This window comes from Antedon bifida, chromosome 11, assembly GCF_963402885.1.
Source record: "Antedon bifida chromosome 11, ecAntBifi1.1, whole genome shotgun sequence".
In the NCBI taxonomy this organism is placed as follows: domain Eukaryota; kingdom Metazoa; phylum Echinodermata; class Crinoidea; order Comatulida; family Antedonidae; genus Antedon; species Antedon bifida.
Window position 1 is genome coordinate 5805541 of NC_136236.1, and position 15414 is coordinate 5820954.

At 33.8% G+C, this 15414-nt stretch overlaps 1 protein-coding gene across 2 annotated transcripts in view; it reads right to left on the reverse strand.

Annotated features, from left to right (window-relative positions):
* Positions 1-15414, reverse strand: part of LOC144856195 (guanine nucleotide-binding protein G(i) subunit alpha) — a 53879-nt gene that overhangs the window by 27892 nt on the left and 10573 nt on the right. For both annotated transcript variants that reach the window (XR_013614907.1, XM_078714147.1), the window contains exon 3: positions 3721-3862. Coding sequence is in view for 1 of the 2 variants with exons in the window: in XM_078714147.1 (XP_078570273.1) it covers positions 3721-3862 (142 nt within the window). In the remaining variant the exon portion in view is untranslated. The remainder of the gene's footprint in view (positions 1-3720; positions 3863-15414) is intronic.

The window sequence follows — 15414 nt, forward strand, 5'->3', positions numbered from 1 at the left end:
AATTTTTGAGTAAGTTTTCTAGGTAGCAAATGACAACATACAGTGTATTATTAATATAATATAAGATTTGCTATGAAAAAAGTTGCCAAGATTTACCTAAACAATTTAGGGTTAGTTACGGTTTTAAATATTTGACAAGGCAAGACAACTTTTATCAATATCGTTCATCTAAAAGTTGGAATGAACTTTCAAATAAATTAAAAAATAACTTTAAAAATATGTCAATAACTTCATTCAAAAATACAAATTTTAATACACAACATTTAAACTAAGTTTTCTTTTCTAAAATTGATTTCTATTTATAATTTTGATTACTCTTTGTCTTTACTTTATTATGTTTGTTAAGATATTTTCAATTACTGTACCACTTTGAAAATCAGTGTACAGTACTAGTACTGAAAGTGCCTGCAGAATAAAGAAAGAATAAATAAATAAATATAGGTGTCAAATCAATTAATACCAAAAAAATTATTCTCAATTAAAATTAATTAACTCAGATATTAATTTTTAAATTTAGAATTTTATTTAGCATTTGATTTTGAAGCATCTATTTTTATTGCTCTATTGCACTTGCAAAATATGTGTTTTTAGGTTATGTTCAGACCCATGGCGTTAGACCGTTTTAGCGTACAACGTTACTAGCAAGGTCACATTACAAACCGCAGAGAAAAAAATGAGGTGTTCAGACCCATAGCGTACGATTATCGTTACAACGGAAGTACGTCATTCAGGTTGTTTCTAGTTGCATATTCATGTCCTCTTACCCACGTGTTTTCATCATTATTTCCACTGTATATAGGCCTAGATCTCAGCCCTACAATTATGACAAAATTTGCCGTAAATAAAACATACCTCAGCATTTATTTAAAAAAGAAAAATATAGTAAAGCCAAATTTCTGTTTCTATTGTTTTATTTTGTAGTAAAAAACATTTTCCCCAGGCTCTTGTGTTACGAAAATAAAGCAGGCATCCTAATAATGAAGATGGAGATTGTGTTAACCACATGGGTAGAAAAATTGATTGTGATTAGTCCAGACCAGTCAGTTAAAAAAAACCCCTTAACTTGCTAATAAAAAAGACACAGCTCCCCTTGTTTGTTTACTTATTTTTTTAGGAGTTAGGGGGTTTTCAGCATTAAACTTGTCCAGTCTACTAGTCTGCCTTGTATATATGAATGAGAGACTTGATGTCCCACCACGCTAGTTTTTAGCTTGAATGAAATGCGTGAATGGCTCTTTAGCTAGGCCTACCTAAGGGGAAGGGATCGTAGTCACTGTTTAAATACAAGGTGCATTTATTTATGTCATTTGTTAGAAAATATAATGGTAATCAGTTGATACATGTAGTTTGTAGCCCACAGTTGTATTTGTAGCCTAGTTAGGCCTTATTTATTCTGGCCTCTTTGTTGTTGAAATCCATCTCTCACACATTGACGATACAAGATGTCAGCCTAGGTCAAACCTTGTTTCGCGTCATAACAGGAAACGTTCTGATTGGATACAACGTTGACTTACAGTAGCGTCGTACGCTAAAACGGTACTATCAACCGTTTTCCACTACAACGTTACAACCGTTGTACAACGCGTTGTACGCTAATCCCCAACTGTTCAGACACACATTCTTTTAGCGTCGTACGCTAAAACGGTCTAACGCCATGGGTCTGAACAGGGCCTTAGAATCAGACTCACTGCCATTAAACAACAGTCCATCCATTGTGTATTAGAGATCCCTTATTCTCTTGACAACAACTTGTTCATACAATACAGTAAATGTTCCTGTACTGTAAATTACAGTATCCAAATAGATATGTTGCTAACAATTTGTTAACAAAAGAATTAATGATTTTATATTCTTTTTACTCTTCCTTTATGTTTACTTTAAGTTTAAAAGGTCATATACATTATAGACATTTTTACTAAACAAAGAAGGAAGGAATTCACAATATCGAAGCGATTTAGGCCCTTTTTAACGCTAATAGAATGTGTGTCTGAACAGTTGGGGATTAGCGAACAATGTGTTATGCAACGCTTGTAGCGTTGTAGTGGAAAACGGTTGATAGTACCGTTTTAGCATACGACGCTAATGTAATTCAACGTTGTATCCAATCAGAACGTTTCCTGTTATGACGAGAAACAATGTTTGACCTACAGTAGTATACTTATAATTTTATTTAGAATTCAATAGGCCTACGCCTTTGTTGTTTAATGTAAAATATATATGTAATCGACTGATCGTAAGCATAAATATTAATATACTGTAGGTCTAGGCCCCTAGGCCTGCCGCCGCAGACAGAGGCAGCATCCTATATAGGCTAGACGATGCTAGTTCCGTCTTCAATTCAATCACTAGATGGCAATGCACAGAGTACAAAATGCCGGTAATAGTTACGAAGGACCTCAGATTACACGAAGAAACATTAATGCACAAATCTCTTTGATATCTTCATGTGTTATCTAAAAACTCAACCAAAACCAGACGAAATTAAACGATCCATGAAAATTCCCAACAACACAGAGTTGATTGCTGTGATTGGCCAGATTCCAAAAAAGAATGTCAATCCCAGTCACGCTAAGGTCATCCCAGGGTCAATCTGGGTAGCGCGCCTGGGTTGAGTTGCCTGGCTTGAAATCGATTTCAAGCCAGGCGCGAGTCGATCCATGTTCGGTCACACTACAAAAATCTCAATCGCGGTGAGTCGCGCCAGGTTTAAGGCTGTAGTGTGACCGTAGCCTTAAAAAAGTCCCTAATAATTGTTCAATACCCTACCAAAGCATTTATTAGCCCCATTAAAAATGTATTCCCTATAAGTATAAATTCATAAAATGGTTAGATAGAGCAAATAACAAGAACTTTTATTGCTTTTGCATTCATAAAATGGTCATTCATACAAGACCAAAGTTTAATTTGCCCCACACAATCTGTGTGCAAATTTGTTTTAGTTAAGAATGAACTTCATTTTGACAAGATTATCATATTTCCAAATCTGAATTTACTGTAGGTTTTTAAAACTTGCTCACATACTATCAGAAAATAAAGTTCTTCATGCCCTCCAATCGCAAGCCTGTAAAGCCACCTACTAAATTTAAAGTTACTGATACTTTAGCTCTATCTGGATGACCAAAGTCAACTTTGAGGGATAATTGCAATCATGGACTGTATGCCATTGGTTACTGTATTGAAACAATCAACTAACCAATAAAAATCAATAATTCAGAGTTTGCAAATATAATTTTACTGAAATTCCCTTTAATAATAATAATACATTCCCACAAAATCATTGCAAGATCATTCTCCACCATAATATTGGTAAACTTTTGCAGTGTTATGATGTCACTGGTACTTATGTCACTGCCTTCATTTGTTTTGTATGTTTTGTAGGCTTTCATTCCGTAAACATGATTAGTAAAAAATGTATACTGTAAAGCCCAAAACTTTTTATGATTTTTTTTTACATTTTCAACTTTTTCTCAGCCTTTTATTTTCGCAATTTGAGTTTCATGTGTAATTTGTTTAACCAAATTGGTGAATGTATTTTGCTGTATACCACTATTAGCTACTGTATTGCAAACAATCAACTAGCTGTATTCTTACCGCTCTATCTAGATGACCAAAGTCAATTTTGAGGGATCCCATAGCCCTAATAATTGCAATCATGGACTGTATGGTATTACTATATCACTGGCTACTGTATTGCAAACAATCAACTAGCTGTGTACTCACCGCTCTGTCTGGATGACCAAAGTCAATTTTGAGGGATCCCATAGCCCTGATAATTGCAATCATGGACTGTATGGTATTACTGTATACCACTGGCTTATATTGCAAACAATCATCTTCAGTATAGCCTTCTTCATGAATAATTCTGAAAAAATAAATTACAACAAATATTAAAAGTATAAGTTGGCTAAATTGTATAAAGTAACCACAACGACGACGAGATTTTTTATATGTGTGACAAACTTCACCAGTTGGTTTTGTAGGGAGATAAGGGGAGGGGTGTAGACAAATTACAATTTTTTTTAGGCTGTTTCAGAACATTTATATCAGGGAGTATTTATTAACAATGCATGATTTTTAACAAAATTAAGTAAGGGCACTTCACTCCGTGCCTGGGTACATTACTTAAGAGATCTAGACCGCCATGCTACAGTAATGTATAATAATTACGTATTTTTGTTGTTATGATATTGATGATATAGATAACATAATTGTTTATAAATAAACCAATCAATTTGAATGCACTTCCCCTCAAACAATGATACAACATGATCACACATACTACAGTATACTTGTGGTAATGTGTTATCATGCAAGTGTTTGCACAAAATAAATCACAATCAATGAGGAATCATCCTGCACAATGCTAGACGGTTGGTAACTACTGTATAGGGTAAACACATTTTATCTTCACCATGGAGTCAATTTTTAACGTCACAGTTACATTACCATAGTTAAACTACCTGTATAAAAAGAATACAAGTGCAAATAATTGTCAAATTTACTGATGATCTTGGGTAAAGTTACCTTGGTTTAAAATAACTTTAAAATGTACTTGTCATATGTGAATTGAAAGTACAAAGTAAAAATCTTTCAATCATAAACTACATACAGTAACGATATACTGATTTACGGAATGCAAGTCACATTTTTCTGCATTTAGTACAACAGAAAGATTAGATGATCCTAGTTGCCCCCTTTGAATTAGACTTTACCCTCTGTAAATTATCATAGATAAATTAATTTTATAAAACTGCAATACTGTATAAAGTCCAGGCCCCACCTACAAAATTGGTTGGTAGGTATACAACATTGTTTTAAAATACGAACAGAATTATAAAGTTTACCAGACTTACAGTAGATGCACTGTTTGAAACACTAGTTTCAGTGAGTATCTACAGAAGTTGTGTAGCTATCTTTTTATTTGATTGGTAAGTGTTGTCTGGTTACATTTCTATTCCTTCATTGATATTTAACTAGAATAGTCTTGACTAGAAAGATTTGTGTATACCCGATAGTTCAGGTATGAGCCCTACTGATAAATATGTTTATGCAAAATCTAAACTTTAATTTTAAGGGGGCCTACTTTATGTGTATGTAAGACTTTTTTTGACAAATGTAAAATTATAATATATACATTTGCAGAAGAAGCTTCCGCAAAATTTACTTTTCTTTTAATTTTTAGTTTTAAAATGATACGTTTTTGGAGAATTCTTATGGCAGTCATGTGTGTTTGGATATCATCCAGACTTGTTTCTGCAAGGATCCAGACAGGTAACACAACATGTCTACTGGAGGTGGATGACAGTGACACAGATGTCTTGCAAGAACTCGTGACAGGTGATGCTGTCTTTATCAACATAAAGATGATGTCTTTTGTTGATGATTCTGATTCTGTTGGAATGAGTTTTTATGAAAATACAAGAGTGATTGATGTTAATCATTGGGTTGTCGCTGTCGGGAAAGTTGGTGGACTACTTTTGACTTTTCCATTTGATTTTGAATATCTGTCACTTGGGACTCTAACTCCTGGTGTGGAACATATCTCCTTAAACGTCACATCAATACCAGAGTGTTTCTTTGATGTTGATAATGAAGAAAAGTTGAACATAATCGCAAAGTCTTTGTTACAGTTTAAAAGTGACAACCATGTACAACTAGATGTTTGTATTGAACGAAAGTTTGATAATGTTTTAAGAAGAAGTAAAATTTACATTGTTTTATATTCTTATGAAAATCTTTTTCAAAGCAATAACTACTTTCAATGCTGGCAAAATTTAGAAGATATTTTAATTGAACGTATTCATTTTGCGACACATATTTTTGTCTTTGTGATTATTAGTATCATATTCACATTGTTTTCCTACTTGTTTTTAATCCACTTTTTTTGTCATGTAAAACCAATGAATGAAAACGGAAAAGACTATTTGAGCTTATATACTGATCTACCAATGGGCCCTAAATATTGGCTATTGTATAGTGGAAATCAACATTACTGTATTCTTGTTTCACGTTGGCTGCTACTAATTATACTTTTCGCTTTCCTACAATATATACCATATATCATTGCACTTGTCTCTGACCATGATCATTTTAAGCATCGTTGGACAGCAATGGTTGAAATTGGAAACCCAGTCAGTCTCTGGAATTTCTTTGGTTTCATTAATAATATTGCGTTTGTCTTCATGTCACTTTTTATGGCAATACAATGGTTTAAGTATAATCAATTGTTTAAAACTGATATAGATAGTTATATGCAGAGCTATATACTTCTAGAACAGTTTAGAGTCTCTGAATCCATAATTCCAAAACATAACAAGAGTGGCACATATGTATGCGTAATGAAGAAAAAAGCATTAGTAGCTATATCAATGTCTCATTGGAAGCTTGGGTTAAGAGCATTTCAGGATTTGTCAATTGTTAGATATCGCGCATTACAAAATGTCTTGAAAATATTTTTTGCAGTACCATATCTATTTTACTATACTTGGTTAACTTGCGTAAATGCTATTCCATTTTTCAATTGTTGGTATTGTTTGTTTAAAACAGATGCAACTAGTAGTAGTGCTTTTAAAAACTTTGTCATATCTCTGTTTGTAACCACCTTACAACATAATTATATTCTAAAATTTACATCTACATTTACATACATATCTAAGATTCTATGTTACTTCGTCATTGGTTTACTGGTGAACCCTGGTACCTCTGGCATCATTGCAGCTGCTGCTATAATTGTAATTGGTTACGTCATTTCAACTATAACAAATTATTACCATGGATATGTAGTTCTCTTGCAGCAAATAGTATCCCTCTTTGAGGAGTTGATTGATGATGACATAGTGCAGGTATCTGATGATAAACTGCCCCCTTTTCATCAATGTACATATAAGAGAAATGATGGCTACACAACTGTTCCTACATCAGCTGACCCCATTTTACAGCCTACTGGTAATCAGAAAGCTAGTACATCAAAAGATGTAAGTTCACAACCCACTGGTAATCAGAAAGCTAGTACATCAAAAGATGTAAGTTCACAACCCACTGGTAATCAGAAAGCTAGTACATCAAAAGATGCCAGTTCAGAACTCACTGGTAATCAGAAAGCTGGTACATCAGAAGATGCCAGTTCAGAACTCACTGGTAATCAGAAAGCTGGTACATCAGAAGATGCCAGTTCACAACTCACTGGTAATCAGAAAGCTGGTACATCACAAGATGACAGTTCAGAACTCACTGGTAATCAGAAAGCTGGTACATCACAAGATGCCAGTTCAGAACTCACTGGTAATCAGAAACCACCATACAAAATTCGGCAGGATACTAAAGGCTTAATTTGTGTTGAAAAGACTCTCTTTGATTTCATTGTTCAGAAGTATAGACCAACAGAGATCCAAATTGTGACTATCATCTTGAAAATTATAATCATATGCCTTCTACTTTGGGTGGGAATGTCAACGCTAATCTTCATAGACGACATCAGTAAGCTAAATCAACAGGTGAAGCTACTTGCAGCCGTTTTAATTGCTGGTATCATACATCTTTTTAGAAAAATAATGTGGAATAAAGCAGAAAAAGAGAGTAAAGAAAAGGTTCTTTTAAAATGTATTCGGTGCGACATTGAATATTATCTTGCTAATGGAACATTTGAAAGCACAGATTCAAATTCAAGTTCAAATTTAAATTCACCAGAAGGTAATGAACTAGAGGAAACTACCACTGTTTAACTGGTCACTGAAATATCTAATAATTATAATAAAAGTAAATCATAAATTGAACCTTTTTTTAAATGGCATGTTCAACACACAATGCTGCTTTTCCTAGTAAATTCAATTATGTTTAATAAAAAAAGTGCATAATGTATAGGCCAAGATAAATGAAATCATCAATCATTAATTTGGGTTGTGAACATCATCGTTTGTACATGGCGCGTTGTACTATTTAGTGTCAGTGAGTGAGCCTGTGTATTTTTTATTTTTTTATGTAGATAAATATATAAATTTGAATAGTAGAATTAATAATAAAGTAAACTTAGTGTATAGGCCTAAAATTGTATGGGAATATAAAGATTATGTTTTTTTTTTATTATTTTTTTTTTGCAAAATAATAAAATTTGGTGTACTTTATTAAAGTTATGGTAGTGGGAGTACTGTATGCATTTATATTCTTGAAAAATAAACAAACAATAACAATTGGTGTACATTACAATTGTTATTAGATTATTATGGTAATTAGAATATATAATGGATTACTATACTTTACAAAATTGTTTAGTAAATTATGGTATATTTTTTAAAGTAATGGTGGTCGAATAAGGGCCTGTTTCTGCTTCAAGGAAATAACGATCAATTAGTCTGAAATAAAATTTCCTCCAAATGTGTACATAAAAAATAACAGGTTTAATGACTTTTTCAAAATAAAAATTAGTCAAAAATACCTCATTGATTGCATGTGCAAACACCATTTCACCTCTTTTACCAAATAATAGTTTATTTGAAATGGTTAACAGTTTTGGTATGGAATTTTAGTACTACTGATTTAAAAATGTTGTTGTGAGCATGATAAAACATTTTTTTTTTATCTATTTAAAAAAAGTTAATTTCCGAAAGAAACAGGTCGTTGATGTAATTACACTTTTATTATAACATTATTTACTATGTTTTATTAAATTTAAGAAGGATGGAAAGTTCATATAAATTAGATTAACAATCTGTACATTTAATATAGTGAATGGGAATATAAATGTTTTATTTAAGCTTTTTTTTGTTTAAACTACAGTAGTTAACATCAATTTTTTAAAATTGTTTTTATGTTAAAGATAGATGAAAGTCCATATAAATCTGTACATTTAATATAATAGTTAAATAAATGGTGAATGGGAATAAATGTTATATAAATTAAGTCTTTTTGTGTTCAAATTAGTTAACATCAATTTTTTTTTATGTTAAGATGGATGGAAAGTTCATATAAAGTAGATTAAAAATCTGTACATTTTTCAATATTGTTTTTATGTTAAGATAGATTGAAAGTCCATAATAATATTAGATTACTAAAATCTGTATATTTCAATAATAGTAAAATAAATGGTGAATGGGAATAAAAGTTGTTGTCTTTTATTTAAATAATTATCATCAATCAGTCAATTTGTATTATGCGAGATTAAACAGAATTTTCCATTTTAGTATTATGACATGACCAAAATAAAGTGACATGACATGACATGACCAAAATAAAGTGACATGACATGACAACTTTAGCTTGGTTCAATGCAAGGGATTGATCTGACCAATCACAAGTGACAGATCTTTTAAACTGTTTACGATTGGTCAAATCACTTGAATTTTGCTTATCCTAATGGGAACCAAGCTTAAACAATCAATTTATGTATGTGTTATACAATGGATGCTACTGTATACTGGAGGTTCTACGAAGAACCATTACCACATTTTACACAGTATAAAGCTCTGTCTACACATTTAAACTTTATGTGACAAAAACGTATGATGTGCCAAAATATGGTAGTGATATGGTCAAATATGGTAGTGATATGGTCAAATATGGTAGTGATATGACATTATCATGTCCATATGGGCACATCACAATTTTTTTGTCACATGAAGTTTAATAGTGCAGACAGGGTTTAATACAGGACATTTGTTGAAAAAAAGGTGGGATGGGTGGTGGCTGCCTTATGCTCTGAAAAATATGTGCCTGCAAAGTTTAGATACAATTGGATCTAGGCCTGGCTATACAGGTACAATACTGTACATTGCACATTTCAGCATGTATTTCATTTTTTAATACCCCTGGATTTAATTTTTGTGTGTGTTGAAACATACTATGCTGTAGTGCAATAAATATTCAAATTATAGTACTACAAACAACAGTAGAAGATGAACTTTTATTTAACAGTAACAGAGCTACAGTACAGTGTTATTATCCAATTGTCAGGCTATTAAACTCTAAATGGTAAAATTCATACAAAAACACCTAGATGTACTTTAGCCCACCTGTTTGAGCAAAATATGCATCCTGGTTGGATATTGGCATAAAATTAACAAAAAGCAACTGGACACCAGGAAGGCATCATGATGGCAGTAAGTATATATGAGAGATTACAGCATTCCGCCTGCTAAGCCTAGGAATCCCTACTGAAATACAGATTGTAAACAAACTCTGAGGTGACAGGTTATATTTGGGCATACTATCAATTTAGTACTAGGAATGTAAAGTACATTATTAAGGAAAATATAATTGCACAATGTAAAATAATGTGAAATAGCCATTCCTTAAGTCTGGCGCACACTGTCCTGTAGCTATCGGCTCAGCCAACAGACACGAATAACACTTTGCTCACAGTGTGCACCGGGGAATCCATGAGGAATCAGTGATGAAAATATCTATCGTGTTTAATATTTTTGGTTACACGTATCATGCTCCTCAAGTGTGCGCCGAACGTGAGCTAACAGCTCACTAAAAACTCCACTGCGCATGACATGTTCTAATTTGTTATGTCAGCGTAGTATAAAGTAATTATCCAATCAGAAACTCACATACTGAGTGTGTCTAGTATGCGTCCAATGCAGATCACAAAGCTAATTTTTTAGTGAGCAAATTGTTATTTGTGCCAGTTGGCTCAGCCAATAGCTACAGTGTGCGCCGGGGAAGTACTACTGTAACCATACAGCCGCATACTGTACACACATTCCCTGGATACCATACAAGTGCTGGGGATCTAAGATTTAAATACAGAGTATTTGTCTATATTTGTCAATAATGTTCCTTATGGATTTGACTATACATTTCTTTTGCATTCAAGTACTGGGAAAAATTATAGCTTGACTTAAACATTTGTTTATGTCAAGCTGTCATTTTTCGCAGTACTTGAATGCAAAAGAATTGTACCTACTATCATTTTCGCAGTACTGTAATCTGATTGCCACCTAGGGTGTTGGCAACTTGTAATGAAACAATCCATAGAGATATCAATCACAACATTGAATGCCTTACATTCTCTGCTCAATTGGCTTGCTTAGAGGCACCCAGAAGGACATGCTCATCATTTCTTTACTTCTGGGATTAAACGTTGTTTCATAAAAGTAGGTAGGTGTCACTAAGTTGCAGGGTTCTCTAGTATAAGTATTATACTATGAAACGTCCATAATTAATGACAAAAATTCGGTCCAATATGGATGTACCGAAATGGATAAAGACTACAATATCAAAAAACTACCGTATATTTCGGTGTATAAGTCGCACTTTTGACACGCAAATTTGACCTCTAAATTAAGGGTGCTTCTTATACACCGAACATAAATGCCTCACCACACAGATTGTACATATCATCACCTCGTTGGCTAGGCCTGAGTAGGCTAGGCCTAGATACAGTGTACTAACGTAACGGAAACCTGCTTCTGCCTAGTTTTCAAGGCATTTTAGCGTGATAAATATGATGAAAAGATTTGTTCGTTATGGAGCTGTTTTAGGCGCTCTGATAAAATTTCATTTGTAAACGTTTACGATTGGAATAGTATTTATTTTTATACGCACGATACGCACGATCGCCGACCGCCCTTCTTGGCGGCCACATGGTGTACGGTATTCGACTAGTATATTCTCCAGGTGATTATAGCATGGACCTAGCGTACATACTTCTCGTATACATAGATACTAATCGAATACGATTGTCCGTGAAAACGTGCGCCCTCTCGAAATGATCGATGTCGAGCGAGGCTAGCCCACACACGTGCGTGTTACACACACGGTCATGCACTCGATGTTGCAGGTGCGAAACTAATGAATAACAAGTTAGAAACAACTTGTTGAGGCTGGGCGCGGCCGAGCCTAGGTACAGTAGGAAAAAACCTAAATAAAGGACGCCGTTGTAGATATAACAAAATATATTATTCAATAATATTGATTACAATTTAAAAAAACCTTGTTTTGATGAAATATAAAGTGCGTCTTCTACATCGACGATATAAAAAATACCGATATTTTACTCTCAGTTAGGGGGTGCGTCTTATACACAGGTGCGACTTATACACCGAAATATACGGTATGCATAATTATGATTTGGTATAAAATTATGGGATACTGTGCCCCAGCAAAGCACAATTGTGGACAAATCAATTCCACAAAAATCCTGTTCCAAGGTTTGACCATGATCATGTGAGCATCTATTCAACGCACAACGTGGTGGCCTTCGTTTTCATGAGGTCCACATTAACTACAATAATCAGCGCCAGATAATAATTCTAAACATTATAAATTATATTATTAAGGATGCATACAAACAAACTGGACACAATTACATTTAAAATGTTAATTGTGATATACTATAATAAAGACTTGTTATTGTCCTCCTGGTAAACTCTCTTTAGATTTTCATTGTCTTTCTTGTGAACATGCACAAAAATGATAATTGTTACCAGATATAGGATGTTTACATAATTGCGAAAATTGTAGAATGTAAAATAAAGATCTATAATAAGTACGGATCGATCATTCCTTGAACTAAATTGTAATGTAAATTTCATTCTTTTTTTAACATCTGAATATTAATCAATCAAATCAATATTTAATAGTGCAGATAATATTTGTAATCATATCATATTGCCACCTATAGTTAGAGTTACAGTAAAGAAATCAATGGGATGCAATGTACTTTTTGTTTAGTTAAAAAGCTATTAACACTAGCGTCCTATCTATAAACTCATTGCCTATAGGGCATTAGGGATACTTGTCTCCCTGATTACTAGGGAAAATAGAACTTAAGGTGCGTCAGTTTAGTATTTATTGCACCTCACAGACTATTTGAGTGAGAAGTGAGTGGCCGAGCGATTAAGACAGTGGAACCGTAATCTATTGCCTTATGCCAAGGGTGCGAGGGTCACTCGCTCCATGGTTCTGGTGGTACAGTATAAAACAAGTCTTCTCAGATAAGGACTATAAATCGTAGGTCCAGTGTGCAAAATAATGCTCTGTGTATCTTTTGAGACGAGTAGGGCCAGGTTGCTAGCTCACACAGCCACTGTTGTGGACAGACTGGTGGCGTGAAGTTGACAGCCGGTGACATGTGACAAAAAGTGCTATAGCGGATATGGCGCTATATAAAACTTTCATTATCTTTACACACATGTTTGTTGTCTATTTATGGATACTCTCTGGAAACTACCATAACTGTGAGAAATGTATTTGATGGTCATAAAACTCAAGAACAAATAAATCACTAGCATTATTAATAATTAATTTATCACTGATAAAATGACATGTTAACAAAATTATCAGTTTTTATTGCACTTTATAAAATGTTTATTTATAATACTTCAGATATGACAATACAGTGTTTAATCAAATCAAGATCTCTCTCTCTCTCTTTTTTTTTATACAGTACAACAGATTACAAAGCACTTGTTATCAGCAGTCTTTAGTGAGTACATTACTTGGATAAACAGACAATAGCAGCCTCTCACGACAGAGGGGAATATCTTCAGTTGAACACCCCTATACGATAACGAAACAGTCCATGAACTGCACCAAGTGGGAACCATCATTATCATTTTTATCTATACATAACTCTTTTTTTTAATAAATATTATATATTTTCATAACGATAACTGGACTCTCTTACTATTTTAAGGTTTTATTAAGTTCCATTTATTCTATTCATGTTTTTTTAAAGAAAATAAATAAGGATTGAATTGGTTTTCCGGAAACTTCAAGTTCAATGTGGTGGCAGTGGGCTCCCATTTTTTCGCCAATTGTTCCTGTTCCTGGATGCAATGGAATAGTTGTAATGACATAATAATGTAGTTCTTAAAGGGGGATTCTGGGTTTAAAATTGCTTTTAAATATCGTTTATTTATTAAATAAAAAATATTATAACAATATAGACATGTCAGAATGAAGAAGTAATAACGAGAAATTAAAAAAAATAAATTTTATATACATTTTAGGGTAAATTCATGGAAAGTCTGTTTTTCAGCAGCTTAGGGAAGCTCATTAATATTCATGAGATATTCACAAAATCACGTCATCAGTGGATTCCAAACTCGCGACGTCAAGCTTGTACGTTGTGTTTGTCAACTTGCATTTCTAGCTCTTTCCCCTGTCAAACGACGACCACCCGATCATTGTGAAATACATTTTTTGTAGATTTTCTAAGCTAGGCCTAAAGTGTAATAATAACAGTAGTAGCATATATTTATTTGACATTTAATGAAATACAACATTTACTAGTAGTACAGATTTACTGAGTCATAAATTATACTATTTTTATACCTCGAATAGTACAGATCGTATATCGGCTTCACGTACTAGGCTAGGCCTAGCCTAAATCATTTTATTCATGGGTGAGAGCCATTTCTGACTAGGGATTCCATGCCACGATGGCTACGTTAAAACATTGGGGCCATCATGGGCCTAGCTAGCCTACTACTAAACGATTGGCCCATAAATAACAAAACTCAGTGGATTCCACACCCATCCTATCAACCAAACTCCTAAACAATCTAAGCCTAAAACGTTCTACAAAATCGGCTGTAAATATTGAGGCAAAACGAGGTCCGATCGCCTTCCGCACGTATGGTGTACCGATCGTCTAATAAGTAGGCCTAAAATAGGCCTAGTTTACTCTCCAAAAAAGCGGATACTGCATCAAGCAAGTAGACCAGGTAGTAGGAAGGAGACCTAGCCGATCCGGCCCAGTTAAAAATTGAGCTAGCTAGTGTAGTAGACCCTATGCGAATTGATACTACCAGGCCTTTTACTATAGGCTACACTTTTTAAAATTAGCAATACTTATGTTTACAAATATTCCAACTCTCTCATTCGAGCTATATTATCTATACCATTCCGGTAGGTCGAGTCGACCTTCAATCAAATACTGTACATCGTTCATGTTGTGATTATAGACGGGGTATACTCGACCCGACCAGTTTGGTATTGTATATTGTATCTGCTTATCAATATCACGTGACGATGCCAGGCATGGGCAGAGAGTGAGCACGTGTATCGTCGTCTCGCTCTCCTCGCTCAGGAATGTATACGTTACGCTTCATTGATTTTGAAAGCTTTCCCTAAGTCAGTGCGAAAATCGGCAAACGTAAAGTGCAAACATATCTAATTTTTCACTGTTTTGATGGATTTTCATAAAAAATTGACTTTATAAATGGGAAGACCGACTAAAATTACATCAGATAAGTATAATTTTACAAAAGTAATTGATATGGTTAATGATAACGAGTCGTCGGAAGATTGACCATTTCACGAATTTCCTATTCTGTAACCACAGTGTGATTTTGCCGTAGCTGCACTTGTAATCTGGCCTCATTTCACAGCCTTCGTTCTGCTTCACTGGGCGCTTATATAAATTGAAACTTTTACCGTTCAAGAGACAAACAAATATATTTTACATTT